Source organism: Amphiura filiformis, chromosome 10 (assembly GCF_039555335.1).
Source record: "Amphiura filiformis chromosome 10, Afil_fr2py, whole genome shotgun sequence".
In the NCBI taxonomy this organism is placed as follows: Eukaryota; Metazoa; Echinodermata; class Ophiuroidea; order Amphilepidida; family Amphiuridae; genus Amphiura; species Amphiura filiformis.
The window spans coordinates 11,099,672-11,125,729 of NC_092637.1; the positions used below are offsets into that span (position 1 = coordinate 11,099,672).

Sequence of the window (26,058 nt, forward strand, 5' to 3'; positions counted from 1 at the left end):
ACTAGATGACTTATGTGGCCAAAAATCATGGAATTCTGTGGCTTTATTAGAAAACTACGGATCAAAATGTTAAAAATCCAAAGTTACACCCTTTACCGTGAAAATGACCATATGGCAGTGATTGACTTGGTTAACAAAATTACTGAAGCTGTTGACAATGACAATTTTACAGCAGGTGTGTTTTTAGATTTATCAAAAGCATTTGATACTATAGACCATACAATATTGCTTGATAAACTCTATCACTATGGTTTTAGAGGTATTACACACAGATGGTTTGAAGATTATTTGAGTAATAGAAAACAATATGTTTATTATAATGGTGTTCCATCTCAACAGCAAAATCTTACTTGCGGTGTGCCTCAAGGTTCAATACTGGGTCCACTACTTTTCATTATATATGTTAACGATATTCACTTAATTACTGAGTCACTTGATGTGATTTCATTTGCTGATGACACCAATTTATTTTACTCTCACAATCAGTTTAATGTTATTGAGGAGGTCTTCAACAAAGAGCTTATTAATGTGAATAGATGGTTCCAGGTAAATAAATTATCTGTCAATGCTAAAAAAGCGAATTATATGTTACTCGGTACCAAGAAGAACACAAAACCTGAGTACAATTTGCAATTGTTTCTTGACTCTGACAGGCACTCAAGAACACCGCTTGAAAAAGTGCCAAGCACTAAGTTTCTAGGTCTACAAATTGACCAGAATATCACTTGGAAAGAACATATTGATAATATTGTAAAAACATGTTCAAGAAATGTCGGTATCATTAATAAATTAAAAACTTCCTCCCACATGAGGCGTTATATACATTGTATTGCTCTTTGATATTACCGTATATCAATTATGGTATCTTAGCTTGGGGATGTGCATGTTCATCATACATAAATGATCTTCTTTTAAAATTCAAAAGAGGGCACTTCAGTATTATAAGTGCAAGTGATTATAGAAGTAGCACAAATCCCTTACTGATTAGGTATAATACTTTAAGTGTCAGGGATATGTATACATTTGAACTTGGTTTATTTATGTACAAACATGATAATGGACTTTTACCGAGTGTTTTTGATGATTTATTTGTAAAACAGTCTAAGATCCATGACTTGAATACCAGATATAAAGATCGTCTGAGGCTTCCATTTATCAAAAGAGCTTTCTGTGAAAAATCTATTAAATATGCAGCTACTAAGTTATGGAATAATGTTGATAACAGTATTAAAAGTTCATCATCGATTAATCAATTCCGCCATGTATTTAAAAAACATCTCATGCAAAGTTACTGTTAATTCCTATTGTATCTGATTTATGTGACCACATTGGATATTTATATTTTATATTACTTATTGTTGTGCATTTTCTTATTTACTATTGTTTACTGTTATTTTTCATGTATTTAGGTTAATTCATATCAAGATATGACAGCTTACTGTTGCTTCTTCATTGAAATGACAATCTGCTGCCATGTCTAATGATGAATTAACCAATCAACGGATCACAGACTTTCAGGCCTCTTCTTGGCCTTTCCTGTGATTCCTTCACTCTCACTTGTATTATGATTTTGTATGTATCCTATGTATATTTGCTATTTGATGAGTGAAAAAAATAAATGAATGAATGAATGAATTGCTATTTGATGAGTGAAAAAAAATAAATGAATGAATGAATGAATGAGAATGTCATAATCAGTGGCGTACTGAAGGGGGGCAGCTCTTCTGTGAGAGGTCTTGGGAGGGATGAGGTTGAAGGAGGGATATGAAGAATGAGAGGGGACTGGAGGAAGAGAGAAAGAGGAAGAAATAAAGAGAAATAAATAAATAGACGTAAATAAATAGAAAGGTAAGGAAAATGATAGGAATGAGAGGGGACAAAACGTAAGAGGGGGTGGAGAAGGGAAGGGAGATAAGAAGAGGGAGTGATACTTTAGCAAGTATTGAGAAAGGAAAAGAAATGAATGACAAATAAATGTAGGCCTTATAATAATTATTATAGAAACTAAACACAGCCCACACACACACACACACACACACACACCCACCCATAGGCCTAACACTAACAGCACTACAATGTATAGGCAGCCATTCGATGATGCCAATGCCTTTATGCGTTACGTATTTAAAACGCCCAGTCAGATGTATTTTACACCTGCCAAGCACAAGTCACCCAATTTCGAAAATTGGATGTTGAATGTACACTCTCATGAATATTGATTGGCAACATTTTCCAATATGTCAGCGCTCAAATCGGACACAATAGAACAATAGACCATTCAGTGCGTTGGTTGCAACGTCATTAAAAACAGGTATGTACTACAGACGTTCTTTCGCTGAAACGTGATACAGGCTAGTAAGGCAGTCTGACCCAGAACAGGATCATGTCAGAAATTAATATTTTGTTCTGGGTCTGATTATTCGGACTATTTGAAGTGCATATTGAAGTTTGTAAGTTTGTGACTTCGTATGTCATGTGCAATTGATATTACAGGAAGCTTAAATTGGCACGCTTTCCTGCAATTTGTCTGTCGCTTCCGAGAATTATTTGGAGTTCTGGGCATGTTACACCGGAAGTGTGACGTGACCTCGCTGGGCATACCGCTGCCGTTCCGCTTGCAGAAAAGTACAAGTGGCATGATGAAGCTGAGCGGCAAGCGGTAGAAAGTATGAAACCAGCATAACCCTAAACATTTTTATTTTACAAAATTTATATGACAAAATTGAGCTATTTAAATTTAAGTGATAATCAATCCCATTCCCATGTATTATTTTAAATTTGGTTTAGTTTAGTAATTTCTCAATTTTCTGAACATAGTATCTCCTGAGCTCATGTAATTATTTTTTTCTTTAATAAACAGGGAAGTGGGAGCAGCTAAAATGGGATCAAAATTCAGCAGCCAGCCTGGCTGTGATTGTTACGCCCCTCTAAATTTAACAGCAATTTATTGACTTATCTCAGGGCTATATATTATTTTGATAATTTTTGATGATTACTTAGAAATTCATGAAATAAACTGACCAGTTAAAATCATCTTTCAGACAAGGAAAATGGTGAAAAACACCAATTTAAATATGTGTTTACCTGCTGTAAAAATGCCATTTCTGCTCTTCACTTCTTCAATGAGGTCAAAGTTCAGACGGCCTTGATCATGAACAGTCCTTTTTAGTTTGTTTGTTTTTACTTATATATAAAACCAAGATAAAATATTTAATTTACCAACTGTTCAATAATTGATTTAATAATTTTTTGTTAACATATTTGTTAATTTATTGACCATTCAATTCAATTTTGTCTATAAAATAATAAAAATATCCGCAATTTCACCATCGGAAAGCAATCATGGCGGAAAATAACGCTGGCGATCTTTCTCCGGAACAGACTGAAAAATTGATCCAATTCCAGGTAAAATGAAACTGATTTATTTATTTTTTGCTTATTGATCAACTGTAACTGTTATTCTTTGATCTCGAGAGTATTTGGGTGAATCAGAATCAATTTAAATGTGAAAGGTGTGGCGTAATCCGACTCCGGTATTTTTTCGCAATGCAAGCTCATTTGATGAGCTGAGCTGGAGTATCCTGAAAGAATGTACATGGATCGAATCCATGGATTCCTACAGCCACCCATGGAAAACAGGGTACTGAAAACCAGTACACCATGTTCATATGGGCCAGGGTTCCCGTTAAGGTTTTAAAAATGTGTATCCGTAGTGACACAAGTTCGCTGACAAGGTTGCAAAAACTTGCGTCCCAGGAGACAGATTTTTGTGCGTCCATCTGAAATTCACGATGTACACACGTACCCACCCCGGGGCCAGGTCTACATGGTCTACACCTCATCAAATGTTGATTGTTTTAAATAAAATAATAGTGCATTTTCGCCGTGATATTCCATCTCCATTCGCTATAGACTTAGACTTAGACTTAGACTTAGGTTGATGGGCAATAATAGTTAGGTTAATTAGCCTTTATGACCCCATATGACCAAATTCGTGCTGCCAATAGGTATCTATCTTATTCTTGAATTCATTTACAGATTTTGCCATCACAACATTTCCTGGGAGACTGTTCCAGTGGTTGACAACTCTTATGGAGAAGAACTTGCTCCTACAGTTCAGCCCTTTCTTCAGTGCTGGTTTAAACAGCTTGTCACTGTGTCCCCGCAGATGATTCTCGTCTCTTGTGAACATAGTCTGCTCCTGAATGCCCTCCAGACCGCTTAAGATTTTGAAAGTCTCAATCAGGTCACCTCTCAATCGTCTCCATTCTAGACTGTACAACTTCAACTCTTTCAGCCTTTGGGTGTATTCTTTGGATCTCAGACTTGGAATCAGCTTTGTTGCCCTGCGCTGTACTTTCTCAATCATGTCTATATCCTTCCTGTAGTTTGGGCACCAGGCTTGAACGCAATACTCTAGGTGGGGACGGATGTACGTCTTGTAGAGCAGACTAAAGCTCTCCTTGTTGAAATACTTAAAGCTCCTCTTGATTATTGAGTTATGTACGTCATCCACCAGTGGAGCTCCTGCGCCCCTCCGCAGAACTTCCGGTAGTGGATGTTCTGCGCTCGGGGGCGCAGAACATCCACTATCGGAGTTGATGCTACCGGGCGCAGTCCCTTATATGTAACGGTGGATCATTGCTGCGCTCGGCGCAGAACATCCACTGTCGGAGTTACTGCGCCGGAAGTAAAATAATAGATTTTCGTATTATAATAACGGTGGATCATTTCTGCGCCGAGCGCAGAACATCCACTGTCGGAGTTCATCGCCCGGGCGCAGTCCCTTATATGTAACGGTGGATCATTGCTGCGCCGAGCGCAGAACATCCACTGTTGGAGTAACTGCGCTCGGAAGCAATATAATACATTTTCTTATTATAATACTGGTGGATCATTTCTGCGCTCGGGGGCAGAACATCCACTGTCGGAGTTGATGCGCTCGGAAGCAAAATAATATACATTTTCGATTAGGCCTATATTAATAAATATACATGCGTATAATAACTAGTATTAGGCCTATTATAACTCCAAATTGAAAGCAAAATAATACATTTTCTTATTGAAATTACGGCGGATCATTGCTGCGCTCGGGCGCAGAAAATCCACTGTCGGAGCTTCTGCGCCGGAAGTCAAATAAATTATTTTCTTATTTTATTAATAAAATATAATTATGCATGCGTATAATAACTAAACTCCGAGAAGTTTATTGCTATTAGTATAACCGAATTGACAGCAAAATAATAGATTTTCATATTATAATAACGGTGGATCATTGCTGCGCTCGGGGCGCAGAGAATCCACTGTCGGAGTTGATGCGCTCGGAAGCAAAATAATACATTTTCTTATCAGGCCTATAAATTATTAATAAATATGCATGCGTATAATAACTAGTATTAGGCCTTTTATAATAGGCATGTGTATAATAACTATAACTCCAAATTGACAGCAAAATAATGCATTTTCTTATTGAAATTACGGCGGATCATTGCTGCGCTCGGGCGCAGAAAATCCACTGTCGGAGCTTCTGCGCTCGGAAGTCAAATAAATTATTTTCTTATTTTATTAATAAAATACAATATGCATGCGTATAATAGGCCTAACTAATATTTTCTTATTATATTAATAAAAAATAATCAAAATAGTAGATTTTCTTATTATAATAACGGTCAATAATTGTGTTATAATTTTGTTTATATATAATGTATATATTTGTTGTTTTTGAACGCACCGCTGGTTAGGCGTGTGCCACTGATACAAAAGTGTATGTTCCAATGAATAAATAAAATAAATATACTAATAGCAATAAACTTCTCGGAGTTAAGTTATTATACGCATGCATATTATATTTTATTAACATAATAAGAAAATAGCGTTTGTGATTTCCTGGATTCGTCTATATATCGTAGGCCTTGGTGTAGCCTAGATGCCGGCGACATGAAACCACTCATTGATCTTCGCTTATGCTAATTTTTGGACCCCCTCCGCTTATCTGAAATAGCATTTGCGGTTACATGAAAAGTACCGACAAGGAAACGTGAACGGCAAAAAAAAGAAGGAAAAAAAAGACAAAAGAAGAAAAGAATGTATATAGATCATGAGATGGAAGAAAACAGAAAATAAATGTAAAATGAGAAAAAAACAAAGCAAAACTAAAAAACATATTATATTATATTAGACTCTAGACTCTTTTTTTTTTACTTCTGAGCGCAGTTACTCCAACAGTGGATGTTCTGCGCCGAGCGCAACAATGATCCACCGTTATTATAATAAGAAAATCTATTATTTTGATTATTTTTATTAATATAATAAGAAAATATTAGTTATTATACGCATGCATATTGTATTTTATTAATAAAATAAGAAAACAATTTATTTGACTTCCGAGCGCAGAAGCTCCGACAGTGGATTTTCTGCGCCCGAGCGCAGCAATGATCCGCCGTAATTTCAATAAGAAAATGCATTATTTTGCTGTCAATTTGGAGTTATAGTTATTATAATAGACAAGCATCACAGAACCACATTATGTTCTCACGATTTTTCTTTGTAAGTGCCTTGTATTCTGTAAGGTTGACATTTGAACATGTCTGGTGTATCCATCTTTCACATTTACTGCAAATCAACGCATTCTCATCATCATTCACTACTTTCCTGCATGATAATGCTACACATCTACATGGTGTCTCACTCTCATCATCCACATCATCATCTACTCCAACCTTGTTTACATGCAAGTCTGATCTCATGTCATGCATGTTAAGCTTACTGCCACTGGTACTACTTGTAAGCTTACCATTTTTCACTAACTTTGGTGAACTCTGGTGGTCATCAGGTCTTAGTGGTAACTTCCGTTGACCAATGCTACTATTCAAGGGACTCTGCATGTCTTTGTTAACACTTTGAGTCCTAGTCTTTGATTTAGAAGTACCATTCCGCCACTGTCATGTTGGCGGCCATCTTGGGTTTTGGACCTCTTCTTGGACTTGGCCATACCCTCACTTTCACTGGTTGTTGAAAGTGATCTAGAAGCTCTAACCATAATAAAATTGGATAGGGGTCAGGCTAAACCTTAATACTACCACACCAAACCTGTTTGGGTCCTCTTCTTTTCAGCAAACTCTGCAAATTTAGTTGAAAAATGGGAGCTCACTGCATACACGTCTGAACTCACTGACAGCACAATATATTTCCGCTATGATAATTTTTCTCTTTTCTGTGTCAGTTTTGGTCAGAAACATGGTCAGAAACAGCTGCAAAAACATGCGCAAAGTCTGTCAATCTTCAGCAAATTTTCGTACTTTTACTTCCGCATTTCTTTTTTTTTTTTTTAATTAACGTGTTGTTGATGCTATAAAGTAGGTATGCCAGGCAAACACATTTTGCTAGTCAGCCAAATTCGCCGAAAATGTCAATGCATTTTTACATAGAAATTTAAAACAACTGGCTGAAGAAGGAAACCTACAAAAATTTTATATGTTTTCTATACTTCACTTGACCCAAATATATGATTTTTTATGGTGATAAGACACTTGCTCATGGAATTTTAGAGGGATTTTGATAGCAGTTCCATTAAAAAAAGCTGCTATCATAATTAATGAGACAAAAGATCTAGAAACACCCCCGAAATGCCGTTTGGGGGAATTTTGCTACCTGAATCTTTTTGACATTGTTTGATGAAAGTCAATCTTTGACAAGGTAACTTTGCTACGGAAAGTGCTATGAAAAAAGGGTTTTCAGTTTTGGCTTTGTTTACTCAAGGGCTTTAATTTGATAAAATGATGCAGTTTGATGGCAAATTTGAATTCACCTAGCATACATAAAGCTAAAACACGCGCTGCCACATTGTATTGTATTGTATTTGGGAAATCCCGCCTATTTTCAGGCGCACCACTGACTGAGTAAGCAGTGTACTTTTTAACATCTATCTATATCACCATTTCACGACATTACATTAACACTACTACAATCACTGTATTCACAACTACTACTGCCCTGGAACCTAGGGAGGGTGCAGGTAACAAGCCCGGGGATGATCCCCCTACTCTTTTCGATAAGGCCTCCAACTTTTTACGTGCTCAGGTTTGACTCGACTGACACACGGAACCGCCATTTTACGTGACCATTCGAACCATGTGACGCCGGGCACCCACCGTGTACACCTGCACATTCTACACGGTGGATGGGAACGAGGAGAAATATCACAATTATATTCTACTAGACTGAAAGAGCTTATGATTATGATATTTCCGACCTATTGCAAAAAAAAGGTTATCATTTAGATTTTGTCTTTAAAATTGCTTTTATTCATCATAAACGATATTAATACTAATAAAGGAAACGTCTATAATGAGAAAATAAACTTGTCTTAAAACATTAAAAATAGAATATTGTCAGGTTGTGATAAATAATTAAATAACATTAATTGCCAGTCCAGCATGCTTGCTTGTAAACAAATCAATCGGGACTTCCCCATCAAACAGCGATCGTTACGGAAAGCATGCAAAAAGTGCACGGTTTCCTGATGTTGCATTTACAAATATTGCAGAATTTACTTCAATTAGCAGGTGGGTCAAAATTTTGGGGCTTTTATTATCTTAAAAATATAAAAGAATAAAGATTTCTTATTTTTATCATCAATTAATGATTAAATTTTGAAGTTTTGTCTGCGTCCACAACATGCATGTGACATGGACGCAAAATGCTTGATTAGCCATGTGAACTTACGTCCAAATTTGTAAAATATGCGTCTGGACGCAATGACGCACAATAACGGGAAGCCTGATATGGGCCATGAGTTAGTTTGTTTTTTCATCAAGGTTTAATATTCTAAATTTCTAACATGCTTTTAAAAACTTAAAGTTTCATCTAAGGAGTCAAGCTTTAAACTATTAAGCAAAAATATCCAACAAGCTAAAAACGATTTTTTACCGTTTTTTAACAAGCTAAAACCAATTTTTGAAAAGAAGCTTAAATTAAAACATCAATTTTTTCATTGTAAAAATCATCTAAAAAATCTTTAAAAATACAATGACCTACCTAATATTACTAATCCATGTTTCCGATGATATACAAGAAGCTAAAATATTGTGAAAGAGGGCAGGACTTTGAGTAATGAGGGAAATTACTGCCCCGTAAAATAATTTTCAACAAATATTTTTGGCCAGAAAAGCAAGTTATAGGCCCAAAATTACTTGTTATTCAAGGTTGGAAACCAGGGAAATACTGCTGTGTACGGTAAGTTTAAAAAAAATGGATACAGTTGTATATTTTAATTACTTTTGCTTCTATTGAACAGCTAGCAATGCATACTAATTTCAATGTGTCCCTGACTGTTCAAAAGTCAGGATCGCCTGATTGCTGTTTGTTTCATCAAATATTTAGAAATACCACTTCAGAGTGATCATGAATGATTCCTGATCATGGGAATTGAAATATTTCTGAGGAAGTACATGTACCAGAATAATTGGATCTGGAAAAGAACCTTTTTTTACCAAAATGAACTACCGGGTATTCATTGATCCTGATGAATTTGTTTCAAGTGCTATGGTTATGGTACCAGTTTATCAGATAATTATTGATTTGTTTCTATTATTACAGGATCTAACTGGGATTGATGATATGGACAGATGTAGGACTATTATGGAAAGGCACAACTGGAATATAGAGGTAATCAAATCTCACAGCAATTATGGCTTGCTGCAAGCTTGCTAAATTTTCATGAATCCTCAAATTCATCAAGATTGCATTAGAATGCAAACATTTTCGTAAAGAGATTTGTAGAATCAAGTTAATTCTCAATTCTCATGTCTAACTTTTGAGGGCAGTGCTGTACAGGCCTAGATATGTTTTAGGAGAATCAAATGAGGGCAGTGCCATAGACCTCTAGAGATTCAATTCTGATCATGGAAATTCTTTGTGAGATTTGCAACATACATGTAAGACAATTCCAGTTGAAATCCATACGACACGGTTTCAGATTTGAAGCAGGTTTGACTGCCAAAAATGGCAAAATATAAAGTTTCAAAAAATATTGTTTTAAATATGTTTTCTAGACTGAAATTTTGTGCAGAATTCATTTCTGAAGTCAGAAATGCACAATCTGTCATTGTTTTCCTGATATGAGCATTGCAGTAGAAGCATGCTTTTGACGGAAATAAAAATATGAGATCCATAAGTGACAACATCATCACAACATATTTGAACTCTATTGGCACACTTATAAAGGCTCTGCAAGGCTCACATCATGTTGTAGTGCAAGTCTGACATCTGATTGGTGCACACACATTGAATATAGGTCACATGCTTGCGCAATATTACAGGTACTAATTGTTCCCGATTTTGCTTAAAAATGGGGTGGCGAGTCAATTCGATTAAAAAAATAAGAACTCCAAAAATATGCATTTTAGCACAAGTTTGATACTATATCCCTGTAGTACTGTATCATGGGAATAACTGATTAGTTTTTCTGAAGTCAGAAATGCAAAATCTGTCATTGTTTTCCTGATATGAGCATTACAGTAGAGGCATATGTTCTTGACGGAAATAAAAATATGAGATCCGTAAGTGACAACATCATCACAACATATTTGAACTCTATTGGCACACTTATAAAGGCTCTGCAGGGCTCACATCATGTTGTAGTACAAGTCTGACATCTGATTGGTGCACACACATTGAATATAGGTCACATGATTGAGCAATATTACAGGTACTAATTGTTCCTGATTTTGCTCAAAAATGGGGTGGCGAGTCAATTTGATAAAAAAATTAGAACTCAAAAAATATGCATTTTAGCACAAGTTTGGTACTATATCCCTGTAGTTCTGTATCATGGGAATAACTGATTAGTTTTTTAAACATGTCGCCTCATATTTTTTTTTTTTTTTTTTTTTCGAAATGTCAAATGCCAAATTTTACGTAATTTACAGATGTCACAAATTGATAAAAAAATTAGAAAAGAAAATTGAGAAGGAATGGAAAGATATTAATGTTATACCCAAGTAGGAACTTATACTGTGCATAACTGATTAGTTTTTCAAGCCTATAGCTCTTGTAGTTTTCTTGTAATCCCGATTTTTATAAATGGCGGAATTTTTACACACATCAAAATTTTAAGGGTAGGGGAAACATTTTTACATTTTGCAAGTCTTTTCCTTAGTTAAAATGAACAAAGTTAGGTATCAAATGAAAGCCCATTCAATACTGCATAGACTGGTAGGTCAACCATCACTGTAGCACCTTCCTATCAAGAGTTATGATTTTTCAAATCAATTTTTTGCCGCGGCTTATTTTGGCATGTCAATTGTCACGAGGCATGTCATATTTGAATGATTCTGGCGTGCAAATGATTAAGTCAATCACAAAACAAATACCTGAATGCATCAAATAGTACCCTCAGCTGATATGTTAACATTTTAAAGGGCCATATCTATGTATATTGTAGACTCTATGAGTATGCAAAGTTGGCATGTGAAAATTTTTGTCACCCAAAAAGTGCGTTTTTCGGGCAAAATCGGCCACAAATCAACATTTTGTAGCAAAACGATGTACGATGCACGCGTTTTGACAAAAAAATCATGTTCTACAAACAATTTTACCCTAGAAAAGACACCTTAGAAATTAAACATAGCTATTTTCACTCTGGGGTGAATTTTTACACACTTTGGCAGTGAAACCTGCTTCAAATCTGAGACCATGTCATACACCCCTATGAAAGAAAAGACCAACTTTCAAATGAGATATTACTATTACAGTTAACACCATTTGAAATCTACACCCCCTGTTATGGAGATAAGGCAAAAAAAATTATGGTTTGTCTCAAAGCTCATGAGTGGTTTGAAAACAAATGCGAATTTTTTTTTCCCGACTTTTTTCATGGTATTTGGAGAAAAAATCTGATTTTCACGAATTTTTCTGGAAAAACAAAAAAATTTTTTTGTAAATCAAATAAGAAAAAATTCGCATTTCTTTTTTTATCAAATCGTGCGATTTTGAGACAAACCTTTTTTTTTTTTTTTGCCTAATGGTCACATGTTTTTCATTACATGGGTTTATGGATTTCAACTGGAGTTTGAGCCCATTGAGTACGGTACGGTATGTTATCTGACATTGGAGAGCAAAATGCAACCTTTGTATTATTTAAAAGATATCCTCCGTTTAATTCTTCTCTCACTAGGGCAGCTTGTTTGTAAACTCTTAGGTCCCTATGCACAAAAGATTTAGACCGAGTCTAAACCTGGTCTATACTCTGATCATCGTGGATTGATATACATGTAGAATGGTGCACACGCAGCTGGGCGCTGCACCTACGCAAACTGCGCTTTGCGTATTGTGTGACTGATGCTCGCTTTTGTGAATTCACGGTGGCATAAGTTGGAACTTTATTGACTCATGCAGTAACAAAAACCAAATAATTCTCGCCTATTACGAGCTAATCATGTAGCATTGTGGAATTAAGGCTAGGCTCAGGAGAAATTTGCATTTTCCTTTGCTTAAAAGTTATTTTGTATTATTTTTGAACTTTGCATTAAAATCTTCAGAATTTGCTAGCTACTATTGGAAGGATATAAGTAAAGGACCATTCTGGATGGAACTACATTCCACTTAGACCAGGTCTAACTTTAGACCTGGTCTGACTCTTTTGTACATAAGCACCTTAGTAAAATTATGAAATGGAAGTCAAAATTGGGAATTTAGATCTTTTATAAAAAATACAGTCAAATCGGTGCTTATTTAGAAAACTTCCATACCGTTAATAGACAGTTGTGAACATGTCGCTTGTCAACTTCCATGCAGCATGCTTATATTAGGGGAGGGTGCTAATTAAATGTAGTTTAAATATGGTACGTAATGTTACTTATGACAGCTTGATCCACAACTAGTTTTACACCATGTTCATTAGTGACATGAGATGGTACAAGCTCCCTCAAACCTTTCAAATACTATGAACGCTAAAAATATAGCACAACATAATTTGTAGAGGGAATTAGTTAATAATTTAGACTCATTTGACATCTTTTCACAGGCAGCAGTTCAAGACAGATTGAATGAATCAGAAGGGAGACCAACAGTGTTTGGATCCGGGGGTAGAGATGGCCGACCAGAGCCAAGGCCACCAGCTGTCAACACCCATCCGCGTGACCAAAGGTAAGACATTTAACTGGTGTATATACAGTAAAGAGGTTAGCCAGCCAGCCGTGCAGGCTGTGATTTACGCAGCCACAATCGAAATAACAAGGCCAATTTTCAAGGCCTACCTACCAACTGGCCGGCCATGCAATGAAATTAAAAGTGGAAGAAACAGTTTGCATGTTTACGACTTTGCATTGCATTATTTTGATAAAAATATGAAATTATAAGTTGTAAAATTGAGTTCTAACCTCTGTATTTCGTTTCTGTATCGCGGGGAATTCCAAAACACACACGTAAACAATGGTAACTTCCGGGCTTGCGCTGGCTTCCAAATTGTGTATCATTTTAGCGTGTGTGTGATACGTGAATATAGCAACCCGGGAACCACTTTTCCACGAAGGAAGATGCACCCAATCAGGGATGCCAAAAAATTACAGTCCAAATCGCAAGTCAAATAATCAAAAATATTCTCAACCTTTCAGAATCTACACAGTGTCCAGGAGGCACCCTCAAGGCTGGTTTCAGTGGAGTTATATGGTGCTAATATATTCTATGTGCCTTTTTTATCCTCAACCTTTCAGAATCTACACAGTGTCCAGGAGGCACCCTCAAGGCTGGTTTCAGTGGAGTTACATGGTGCTACTGTTCCCTTTCCGCTTTGTCTACGTCACTATATTTGACATCTTCCACTGGGTGGTAAGGCTATTCCAACCGGACCCCAGACGGATTGTGACAGACCCTGTTGGCGATGTTATGTCCTTTATAAGGAAGTTTGAAGAGTTGTATGGAAGTGCTCATCCCACATTTTACCAGGGTACATATAGTCAGGTGAGTGGGTTATTCCATTTAAAATGAACACTCCCCTGTGGAAAATTTAGCTGAAGTCTCCCACAGAGGGAGTATAAGTTTTGAATAGAATAGACAATTGGGTAACTTCCATTTGAAGTCCGCACTACCCCTGTGGAAGATTTAGCTAAAGTCTTCCACAGAGGGAGTATAAGTTTTGAATAGAATAGACAATTCGGTAGCTTCCATTTGAAATACTTACTCCAGTTGTAGAAGATATAGGTAAAGCCATAATACAGGGGGAGTATGTGTTTCAAAATGATAAGCCCTGACCAATTACATTTGAAAAACATACTCCTCCTGTGGAAGATATTTCTAAAATCTTCAACAGGGGTAGTGTGGATTTCAACTGGAATAGCCCATTGGTCTAAACAGAGGAGTCTTGGGAACAAACCAAACTAAATACAATAAGCCATTTTGTTCGGACGAGAAGGGGACTATGTTTCTCAATATGTTATTTGGTACTCACTACTGAGGAAGGAGAAATCCCGCTTTTTTACTAAACCTAGACAGTTATAGGGAGTCATTATTATCATATATTTTGCCTTACTGCAGGTCCTGACTGATGCCAAAAGAGAGCTCAAGTTTCTGCTAGTATATCTCCATGGCGATGACCACCAAGATGTACCATCATTTTGTAGGTAAGCTTGCACTTTACACCAGATTGGCTAATTCAGTCGCATCATGAAATATTGGAACCTCATTCTACAGTTTGCCCACTCTGAAGTACAAAGTGACAATGCTCGCGTATACAGCGCGTAAACAGTGCGCAGTGTTGCGTCTCTGCTGAAGTATGTGTGCCTTCAAAGTCAGCACAAATGTGTTTTCCGTTTCGGTACTTTGTACTTCAGAGTAGACTGGCTGTAGCATGACGCTTTGGATTTAACCAATACGGATTGGGACAGTAACAGCTTGCTCTTTTGGAAATTTATTGCAAGTGCAATATATTACATGTATAATCGGCATGACTCGCAGAACCGATGACGTAACATCCCCTCCAATTGACGGAGAACTCTTATGGTTCATTGACCCAATTCTAAAGTAACCATGGGGAGTGCAGAAGTCTGAATTTAATCTACAGATTTTCAATTTAAATTCGGACTTGTCTTGATCACCCGTGTTTCAGGCTCCACTGCTGTTCCCATTCCTTATTTGGTGATCTTTTAGTTCCTTTACACTACATTTTGCAGTCTCCTTGAAAAAGTTACAATTTTGGCTACAATTCGGCTCCAAATACCATACCGTAGAAGCAGTTTATCGATTCCCAAGACCCAATTATTGTATAAAATGGTAAGAATTCTTAACTCTCTCCACGCGGGTGTCAACTGCAAACGACAAGTTTCAAGAAAAATTTTAAAATTCAAAAATTTCAGAATTGTAAATTTTAATGACCATATTTGGAATGAGCAGTATTTGTTCAGTGGTTCTTATAAGATACATGTAGCTCTTGTTTGTCATGATAAATCTTCATATTTTGGTGTGTGTGTTTATTTTCACTCAGAGAGACTTTAGGCAGCCTAGATGTTTGTGAATTCATCAATACTAGGATGTTATTTTGGGCAGCATCAACTAATACACCAGAAGGTTATAGAGGTGAGAACATCATCACATGTAGTGCAAGAAAGGGCTATCTGCAGTAGCTGCCCTATAGACATTTGGATAATTTCTGCATTCTATGTTGTATACATCTTACTGTATGACACCTGGCAGCTATTGCATATAGGGCTTTTTTGCCCTAAATCCCAATGCCTACATAATATTTTATGCTAAAAATACATAATGAAGGTTTAGGTTGTAGAGATGGCATAATTCAAATGTCCCCGGCTGTCAAGAGGGTGTATACATTTACACGATTGTATGTTTTAAGCAAGTTTTCAGTGTTTTTGCTGACAAATTGACACACAAATGTCCCCAATTGACACACAAATGTCCCCAATACAAATGTCCCCAATTGACACACAAATGTCCCCAATTGACACACAAATGTCCCAAATTGACACACAAATGTCCCCAATTGACACACAAATGTCCCCAATTGACATACAAATGTCCCCAATTGACACACAAATGTCCCCAATTGACACACAAATGTCCCCAATTGACATACAAATGTCCCCAATTGATGCACAAATGTCCCCAATTGACACACAAATGTCCCCAATTGACACACAAATGTCTCAAATTTGTGGATTTCAGGCTAGAATTGACCAAAGTTCATCTAGGGGTCACTTGAGGTCATTTTGCAAATATGTTTTTTTTTAATCAATCACTAAGCCCTGAGAACCACCCTTTTGGCGGACACATTTTATGCACCATGTTATTTATCTATGCCCGTGCAACGGGGCATAGATATTGTATTTGTTATGTTTAGTCTTCGGCTTCTCCTTCTCCGTCTTCTCCTTCTTCTTCTCACGCTTCCTTTGCGCTCCTCTAGCTCAATAACTAAAGTATCCTCTGGGCCCATACTTGGTATAATGATGGCCCATGACCCCAAGAAATTTCCTAGCGTGGCCCCGACCCCAGAGGTCAAAGGTCATGGGCTGTAGGGGGCAATATGTGTAAAATTTGAAGCATCTCTAGTCCAAGAACTATAGCGCCCTCAGAGTTCATACTTAGTATAATGATGGCCCATGACCCCTAGAATTAACTTATGGTAGCCACGACCCCAGAGGTCAAAGGTCACAGGCTACAGGGGGCAATATGTGTAAATTTTTAAAACCAATTTAGCTCAAGAACTATAGCGCCCTCGGGGTTCTTGCTTGGTACACTGATGACCCTGAGATATTTCCTGCAGTAACATTGACCCTAGAGGTCAAAGGTCATGGGCTACAGTGAGCAATATGTGTAAAATTTCAAACAGCTCTAGCTCAAGAACTACATCACCCTCAGGGTTCATACTTGGTACAATGATGACCCATGGCTCTTGATGTATTCTATATCAGCCGCATCCCCAGAGGTCAAAGTCTAAAGGCTTTAAAAGCAAAATAGGTACGACCTATTAACACAGTGTAGCGCAATAGGTACCGGTAGTATTTTGTTAGCTCCCTGTGTTTGCAATGATAAAGGTCTGAATCGTCCGTCAAGGAAACTGATCACTTGACAAAAACTCCCTTAAAAGGGAATGTGTGGGCATTTTGATTTTGGTTCCTTGGACCACCTCAAAAGGTTGTCATGATGGGACAAGGGGTGTGGTTGGTTAAGGGGTGGGGTATTAGAGAGAGTGTGGTCCAGTCTGGTGGTGTTTTAAAGAGAGTGAGGGTCTGATCGTATCATGGGGTATAAGAGAGAGTGAAGGCTTGGTAGGGTATTAGAGAGAGTGTGGGCCAGTCCAGTGTTATGAGGATTACATGTATATCTAATGAAAGCTTAAAACAAGCGCTTTCACATGGTGCTCACCAAGTTTTCGTTTGTGAATAGGGGAAGGGGGTTAGGTGTGGTCACGGGCATAGATATTCGTGTTTGGTAAAACACATTACTGTGGCATCTAGTTACTAATTTGTTATTATTAGAAGCATTTATATTACACTTTCCAAATTTGTCAAAGCACTGTTAAAACAATAAAAGTAAAAGGAGTGGACACTTCAACACCCCAGCTGAATGCTGTTATTTCTAATGACACATTGTTTCTTCTGTTTGTTTTTCAGTATCACTAGCATTACGCGAATCGACGTATCCATTTTTAGCACTTATTGTATTAAGAGATAACAAAATGACTGTTGTGCAGAGAATAGAAGGGCCAGTGCAACCAGTAGACTTCATAGAGAGGTTAACACGTGTCATGAACGACACTGAAGCTTATCTAGTAACAATGAGACATGAGAGGGAACAGCGTAGTCAGACGAACACGCTAAGGCAGCAGCAAGATGTGGCGTATGAAGAGTCTCTAAGGCAAGATCAGGAAAAGGTTAGTATTGGTTTTGGTATCAGTATTAATAGCAATATCAGAATGATTAAAGAATTTAAACAATTGAATGAAATGTGGTTTGATTTTAAAAGTTGCAGCATATATGTACATGTACTACTTGTAACAAGAATTCCAATTGAATGCACCCAGCTTTCAACAGCTGTACTCAATCTAACCATGATCGTATATCGCATATTTCACACTACAACAAATCACAAGAGCGTTGGCATGGTTGGATTCACTTCCGCGTCACCCCCGCACAGCCACACACTGCTGTACATCAAGAAGTGAACACAAAAGATAGTCACGCTGTATTCATTAAATTGGAATTTCCACTGTAGTGTAACATCATATACTAGTGTAAAAGGGTAGTACTTGTAAGCAGAGGAGATCTTAAACTTACCACAATGCATTTCTTCTATTTCCATTTTCTGTAGGGGTGTTTGGATTTTAAATGGCATAGCCCATTTGTGTCATCAAACTGCATATAACATCGCTGTAATGACAAAACTTTGTATCTCAAAAAAGTGGAATGTTCAGGAGGGCAAAAAAGCATTGCTGTCATTTCATTTCATTTTATTCGCCAGTACACATACAAAATACATATATTTCACATTCAAAATCACTACATCAAAAATACATTCATATATTTAAAAACAAATACATTCAAATATTTAAAAACATTTATGATTAGATTTTTTGCCCTCCTGAACATTTCACTTTTTTGTATTGAAATTTTAGCACCAGTGGCTGCATTCCTTTGTCAAGAAACAATGTTTTGTATGTGCTTTGATACAATCATGACTATATAACTCCAAACACGAAGAAAGACACAAAAATGGAGTTTGTGGTTTTGATGTTTGGAGATACTAGGTTTTCAGTTTGCACAATAACATTCATTTCGCTATTGGATGAAACGTGCAATGACAAAAGCTTGTAACTTCGTACTATATCTTATCTTATCCATTATATTAGATACAAGGTTTTGTCACTTCAATTTTGAAAATGAGGTGACTGGGTTTATTGTTACAGATAGACATACAAGGTTTTGCCAGTATAAAGCCTGGTTGCTATCAACAAAATCTTAATTTCACAAAAAAGTGGTGTACGAAGTTATGTCATTACAGCGGCAAATTAAACTTTGGGATAGTTTTTGATATTCTCTTGTTTTTTCTTTTTTTTTCAACAGGAAAAGAGGAAAAGAGAAGAACGAGAACAACGGGAGAGAGAAGAACAAGAAGCAAGAGATAGAGAATTAGAGCAACAAAGATTAATAGAGGTAAATATGGTACCGCAGCTAAATTTGTTCCATTCTGGGATTGACTGTAGATGACTGCGCATCAGATGTTTTGAGGGTATTGTGAAATATCTAAATACTCAACCCATCAATAGAGTAGGGCTCAATCGAATTTGGCTACCGATCCGATGTCCGATATCGATTTGTTTTCCAAGGTTTTCGGAGGCTTTGGAGAACTAATGGACCTATTCTGAAGTGCTAGGATCATTCACAGTTGAGGGGGAAAATCGATAAAAAATGATTTAGAAAATTGCAGTTTGTTATAAACCTTAATATGCAAACCATTAATAATCACTGAACTATAAATGGACCTCAAAATACTGTTATCCGATTTAGTTGACAAGAGGTACTTTCAAGGACTTTTGCTGGCAATGTTATCACTCATGATGTAATTACTTTGATGCATATGTGAATGCAAGTTAACGAATATGTGTTACATATGAGCGGGTAAAATTAGTCAAGCCTGGAACTTGTGTGTGTATACACGCTTGTCGCTTACTGGCAACTTGTTGAAATCAGTATTTATGAAGTAGCAACTAAACATTGCCATTTTATTCTGTATAGTTTTATTGCTGATATTAACAGAGAAATCATCACTCTTCTTGAAAGGTTGAGTGGCAATGACTTAACTGACGTTCCTCATGAAATAATAATGTGAATTAGACGATTTTTAGCTTGTTCCCATTGTTGAAAGGGATTCAGTCATGTTTTGCCATTGGTCATCACCGTATATCAACTCACATCTGGCTCATCTGCCTGGTTTACTTCGCAGGGGCTGCTGCCCTCGTGATGTAAACCACACAGACAACGCAGATGCATCATTGTTTACTTTGAAACGGTGATGAACAACAGTGAAACATGATTATTTTTATTATTATTATTCATTCCCTAAATTAAGTTTGTTTCAGGGGGAAACCTGTAAAACATAGTTATTGTTATTGTTTTTACAATCTGTTATCAAATGAAAGGCAATTTGGCTATTCCAGTTATATTCCATACACCTGTATGATCATCTTTCACACAGGGAGTGAGATTTAAAATGTGGTTTCCCAGATGGAAATCTACACCCCTGTGTGGGGAGATTAAGGTCATGTCTTCCACATGGGAGTGTATGGATTTCAACTGGAATAGCCCATTTTCACTACACCTGATAAAGATTTCTTTGCCCATCTTTGTTGGTATCTTAGGAAAAAGAACGTCTCAAAATAGAGAAAGCTGCTAACCTCCCTGAAGAGCCAGATCCAAAAGATCCTGACGCAATCAGAATAGTTCTTAAGTTACCTAATGGCATCCGCCTGGAGAGGTGCTTCCTGAAATCACATTCATTAGAGGTAAGTCATAGGTCATATAATGCAATCAAATTGGCCCTCATTTTATAAATAAGATGTTTTGTGTAAATTCTGTGTAAGAAGACTGTTCTTGAAATAGCAACTGGCAGACAGTCAAAATATGCCCTTTTTGGTACTTTTGCCACCATCCGATATTTTTTCATTGGGGGTATTTGTAAAAGAAGGCTTCAAAATCCTAAACTTGTGTGGCAAGAATAACAATTGATTACTCCAAATATCATGTCCATTATGTATAGAGTACAGTACACAGAATGGACATGATTCTTGGAGTAATCAATTGTGATTCTTGTTACGGTGAACAACTTGCATGTATCTGGCCTATGAGTTTGTGAGAATCAATTTTGATTCATGCAAAAGAGAATATTATTGAGCCCGTTTCACTTGACATATTTTGAGCTTTTATGTTCTTCCCTATTTGACCTGTTAGTACATTATGTGATCCATTACAACAACAAGAGTCTCATTTACTAGTTTGGGTCTGATGTTATAATGCCAATGTAATTGGAATGTGGTTATCCAGGCTCTATGTAATTAATCTTTCCCTCTGTTTATATTCTGCAGGTTGTATATGACTATGTATTTATTCAAGAAGATGCTCCTGATGAATTTCAGCTATTAACCAATTATCCACGTCGTGTCTTGCCGTGTCGACCTGGTGATGACTCTCCAACAGTACCCAGTATTACAGAGGCAGGACTTGGCCAAAAAGAAATGATTTATGTACAAGATGTTAGCGATTGATGATAGGTGTGCCACAGGGTCCTGTTACAGGCCCCAGGTGTGTCACAGGGTTCTGTTCCAGGCCCATGTTTTTTAATGTCATTACAACTGAGCTTAGAAGTTTGAACCTGCAGAAGGCTATTGCTGAAAAGACGATGCAGAGATGATTTATGTGCAAGATCTTAACTTTTGATAATAAGTTTGACACAGTTCTGCGCAAGGCCCCATGTTTTTTAATGTCATTACAACTGGGCTTAGAAGTTTGAACCTGCAGAAGGCTATTTCGGAAAAGATGATGCAGAGACGATTTATGTACAAGATCTTAGCTTTTAACGATGGGTGTGCCACAGTTCTGTTCCAGGCCTCATGAATGTTTTTTAAATGGTATTACAACTGAACTCAGAAATTTGAACTTGCAGAAGGCTGTTGCTGAAATTGTATGCAGAAGTGATCTATGAGCAAGATGTTGGCAATTGATTATTAGTGTTCCACAGGGTTCTGTTCCAAGCCCCGTGTGTGTTTGTTTTTAACATCATTACATCTGAGCTAAGAAATTTGACACTGCAGAAAGCCTTTGCTGAAACGGTATGCAGAGATGATATATTGATGATAGATATACCACAGGGTTCAGTTTGAGGCCCCACATTTTTTTTTAAATGATGGCATAACATCTGAGCTACATAAATTTGAAATTGCAAATTTGAAACTGAAAAGATTCACTGATCAAATGTGCAAAATGTTAGTGTTTGGTAATGGATGTACCACTGGCTACAGTTCTTGCCCAAGATTTCATTATTGCCTCAAATTGAGATTGGACTTTAGAAACTACCTGTTAGGACAATAATTGCATTATGTTTTGATGAATTCAAGTGTGTGAAAATATTGGATTCAACACATAATAATGATAAAATTGGATGCTTCACGCCCAATATTTATTGGTCTCGCTATGAGTTTTAAAATATTGGACTCGAATACGTCTTGTCCAATACTTTAAAAGTCATAGTTCGACCAATAAATATGGACTCAATAGATCCAATTTTATATCAAACTTGGGCCATAACTGCACTATGAGAATTCGCATGTAATGGTGGTTCAAGGTCACAGGTCATTTGAGGTCAACTTATAAAACCGATTGAAAATGATTATAAAAAAAAACCAATTACTGCTGTGGTGTTTGTTCATTACCATATCTTCGGACAAGCTATTTGGGATCGCCATCTCTATTAAAATGTTTGCAGTTTGCATTGCAAAGTGATTTTAAAATTTGAGACTATACTATTTTTCACCCTGATGTGGCAGTGACGTCAGTGCACATTTCATTGGTCGCAGTTTCAAATCACTAGCGTTTACTTAAAGCGCTGGCGTAAACATGCATGGGCTTAAAGACACTGCATATAGATGCATGCGCTGATCAGGTGTCTCAATGCATTGACATCACTGCAACATCATGTGAAAAATGGTATATAGTAGACTGCCTAACAGTACCAAATTGTGCAGATACAGAACTGAGGAGAAAATGACTATTTGTTTGTGCAAGAGTTTGCGATTACTCGTCATCTAATCCCAGGTGTCCATACCAACAAACATTTTATGCCGTAACACATGGATCAATATATAATGTGTCCTTAACATTGTTATATTTGTTGTTTGAGAAAAAAAAACAATGTTGCAATTCAATATAAGCACCACTTATTCAAGTTCCTACCAGGGTTGGAAGTTGTCAGCCATTTGCCTGATTCAGGCATTCAGGGTCCGCATTAAGCAATTTTATTTGTGTAGCTCACCAAATTTGGGAGCGAATGCTTATGAATGGTACAAAATTGCTACACATTCCAAAATTGTGTAGCAAATGATGAAAATTGTGTAGCATTTTGCTACTGCTACGCACTTATTGCAGACACTGCAGGCATTTTGTTACTCCAAATTTCTGTACTTTTATTAATTTTTAGCCCATTCTTAGGCCAAATTTACACACTTCCTGCAAAGGTACTTCAGGCTGCTTACATCCTATCCTATAAAATTTTGCTGTTTTTAAATTTATATTTTCTTGTAATGGTTGATGTTTGTGGTTATGAAAGGTTCATTTGATTTGATTAATGTCAGAGAAGATATCCTACACTTCCCACAATGCATTTCTACCCTGTACTGATTTATTATTCAGTGCAACATGTGATAGTGACAAAAGGTACGTCAATGAACAGAGCAAATTATGTTTATTTCATGACTATCGACCCATATTTAGCCAGTCTATTCTCAACATGAACACATACAAAGAAATAGGAGTTTCATTTGATGTATCATGTTGTAAAGGATTCTGGGAAGGGTAAGATATCTTTGGATAAATGTTATGTTCAACTGCCATAGGTAAACAAATTTGACTGCTCAGTGCCAGAAGTGGGTAAGTGCAACAGCTTTATTCTGTTAGCTGTGAAATCCATGTCTATAAGTCTAATTCTGAGTTTGCTTTCATGAAGGTAATACCGAACTATCCAAGAAACAGTAGGTAATGGATTTTAGAAATTGTATTTTGCAGTTGATTTTTGTTTTGTATTTCTTTTGAATTATATCAGATGCACAAAGCAAGGTCAAAGCAACCTATAATTCTTCAAACCCCCAATGGGCTGTAAAAATCTGATTAATGTTTTAACAAATTCAAATTAGGGCAGGCAATTTTATTCAAATGACGGGCAAATCTCAATTTCTTGGATCCACATCCATGGGTACAGGTGGGTTTAGGGAGAGGGGTAAATCTCCAGCCCCTTCCCCCATGTCAGAGGGCCAAACGATTGTCCGTTTGCCTTTGAGGCAGTGATTTAGATTTTTTTTATCGTATCTCGAAACGTAATGATAAGTAGATGAAAGTATACATTGCACAAAGAAAATGATGCTATGAATACAAGTAGTATAACATATTCCTGGAAAAATTAGCAGTTTTTGAAAAAATCGCAAAATTTGATTTTACTTTTCTGCCTCAAGGAAGGAAATGGACTATACCATTTACCACTTTTTACATTGGCTTTTTATTTCCTTAACTTCTTGTTGGGTGCATGTGATGTAACTTAATTTAACCATCAAGAAAAACAGTTATGCTAGTTGATTGTATCATTTTCTTTTGTAATTATATTTTCTGGGTTAACACAATTCGTTCTGTTTTCAATTTATATTTCCAGTGTGTTCCTATTGTTTGTTTTTGTGGGTTAATTTTTCAAGACAAATAAAAAGTGAAAAAAAATGCCCTTAATTTTACACTTGTTTCAAGGGTTCAGATTTTTCCATGAGAAATTTGGTTGTATTTTTTTCTAAGATGTGTTTCAAATACGATTATACGACAACTCATTGTATCAGTATTGAACAAAATATGTAAACAAAGGTTTATTATAGCACTGAAATCCAATCCATACACCCCATTGAAGACATGACCTTAATCTTCCACATATGGAGTCTGAATTTCAAACAAGGTTACCTGATTTCATGGGTGATACCATTTGAAATCTGCACTCCCTATAGGAGGTTTAGGTCATGTCTTCCATAGCGGCATATGGATTTCCACTGGAATAGCCTACCTAACATTTAATTGTAAAGAAAGAGTAAGCTACATGTAAGTGTGAAACATGTGTTCTGAAAAATGCAGAAAGCAAAAGTTTCTGATGGTACAGTTCTTTCAGGGACACCCTGTACACAAGGATGCTTAGTTAGGACATTAAAAACTCTTTGCACAGACCACCATCTTGCTACCAAAACAAGGTTTTTGCAAAGCGTACGCAGCAATTAGAGCACAGGTGTATGCACACACAACACGCACTCTGCGGGTGGAACCTCGTTTTGAGATGACAGTGCAATCGGCAAATATTTCATCACTATGAGAATAAACAGCCTCAATGCTAAATACACAGTTCCTTAACTCTCTCCACACGGGTGTCGACTGCAGACAAGTTTCATTTTTTTATTCAAAAATCACAGAATTGTAAATTTTCATCATATTATTTGGAATCCACATGAAAAATGCATTAAAATTAGTACAAACAAGTCAGTATTGGTTCAGTGGTTCTTGAGATAGCTGTTAATATTTTGAGAAAATATCTTAAAACTTGGGACTTTTAATGTTGAAACCTATAGCAGAGCATTAATTTCCATTCAGTGATCATAATGTGACCGGCCTAGTCTTTGTCAAAGACCTCGCGATCCTGGGGGGGGGGGGGGCGGGAGCCGCGAACTGAGCGACAGAGCGGCGAAGCCAGTTCAGTGGAATATTATAGGTGGCGCTCCCACTACGGTGGTCCAGGCAGAGCCTTGTTTTTGCCTTCAGTGGAATATTATAGGTGGCGCTCCCACTACGGTGGTCCAGGCAGAGCCTTGTTGAAAGGCTATGACCTGCCAAAACAAATGAGTATAAAGTCGCAAGTTGGTACTTTTGAGACATCCAGGCCGACTGAATTGATGGCTTTGTTTGCTGCGTACCTGTTCAAGCCAGAAGTATGTCTGTATGTCCTTGCGTGACTCAGTAGCCAGGGTGTTTCGAAACTACCAACTTGCAACTTTACGCTCATTTCGTGGTGGCAGGTCACATATCTCAAATATTTGACATCTATTGGAGTATGAAGGTCATTCTGTGAATGTATACAAACATATTGTCATTGGGCAGGAAAAACCCCATTGGCCCCTGAACATGATTTTAAGCAAAACCTCCTATTTAACCTCTTGGCAGTTTTGTTTTAAACATGTTCAAGGGCCACAAGTACATACGACGTTATGGGGTTAAAGAACAGTGTCCTGTAAGTACAGATGAGCACAGGGTAGCCAAACCTGCGATT

General features: G+C 37.0%; 2 protein-coding genes across 4 annotated transcripts in view; one reads left to right on the plus strand and one right to left on the minus strand.

The window, feature by feature from the left end:
• The window catches only part of LOC140162493 (vacuolar protein sorting-associated protein 11 homolog), a 45,808-nt gene extending 42,659 nt beyond the window's left edge, over positions 1 to 3,149 (minus strand). Inside the window, exon 1 of the mRNA XM_072185733.1 lies at positions 3,085 to 3,149. Coding sequence (XP_072041834.1) covers positions 3,085 to 3,102 — 18 coding nt within the window. The 5' untranslated portion in view covers positions 3,103 to 3,149. The remainder of the gene's footprint in view (positions 1 to 3,084) is intronic.
• A 151-nt stretch (positions 3,150 to 3,300) lies between these two features.
• On the plus strand, positions 3,301 to 25,405 carry LOC140162491 (FAS-associated factor 2-like). 3 transcript variants are annotated; one of them, XR_011860305.1, is made up of 12 exons: positions 3,301 to 3,405; positions 9,598 to 9,666; positions 13,025 to 13,146; positions 13,713 to 13,959; positions 14,533 to 14,618; positions 15,479 to 15,570; positions 17,622 to 17,881; positions 19,071 to 19,160; positions 20,366 to 20,509; positions 21,089 to 22,988; positions 23,154 to 24,722; positions 24,758 to 25,405. XR_011860305.1 is itself a non-coding variant. In XM_072185732.1 (10 exons), exons 1-10 carry the CDS (start codon positions 3,343 to 3,345, stop codon positions 21,266 to 21,268), a joined length of 1,353 nt encoding a protein of 450 aa, XP_072041833.1. In that variant the 5' UTR covers positions 3,301 to 3,342; the 3' UTR covers positions 21,269 to 25,405. The 3 variants fall into 3 exon arrangements, 1 of the variants encoding a protein (XP_072041833.1); XR_011860304.1 differs by having other exon boundaries at positions 23,154 to 25,405; XM_072185732.1 differs by having other exon boundaries at positions 21,089 to 25,405.
• Positions 25,406 to 26,058: the final 653 nt, after the last annotated feature.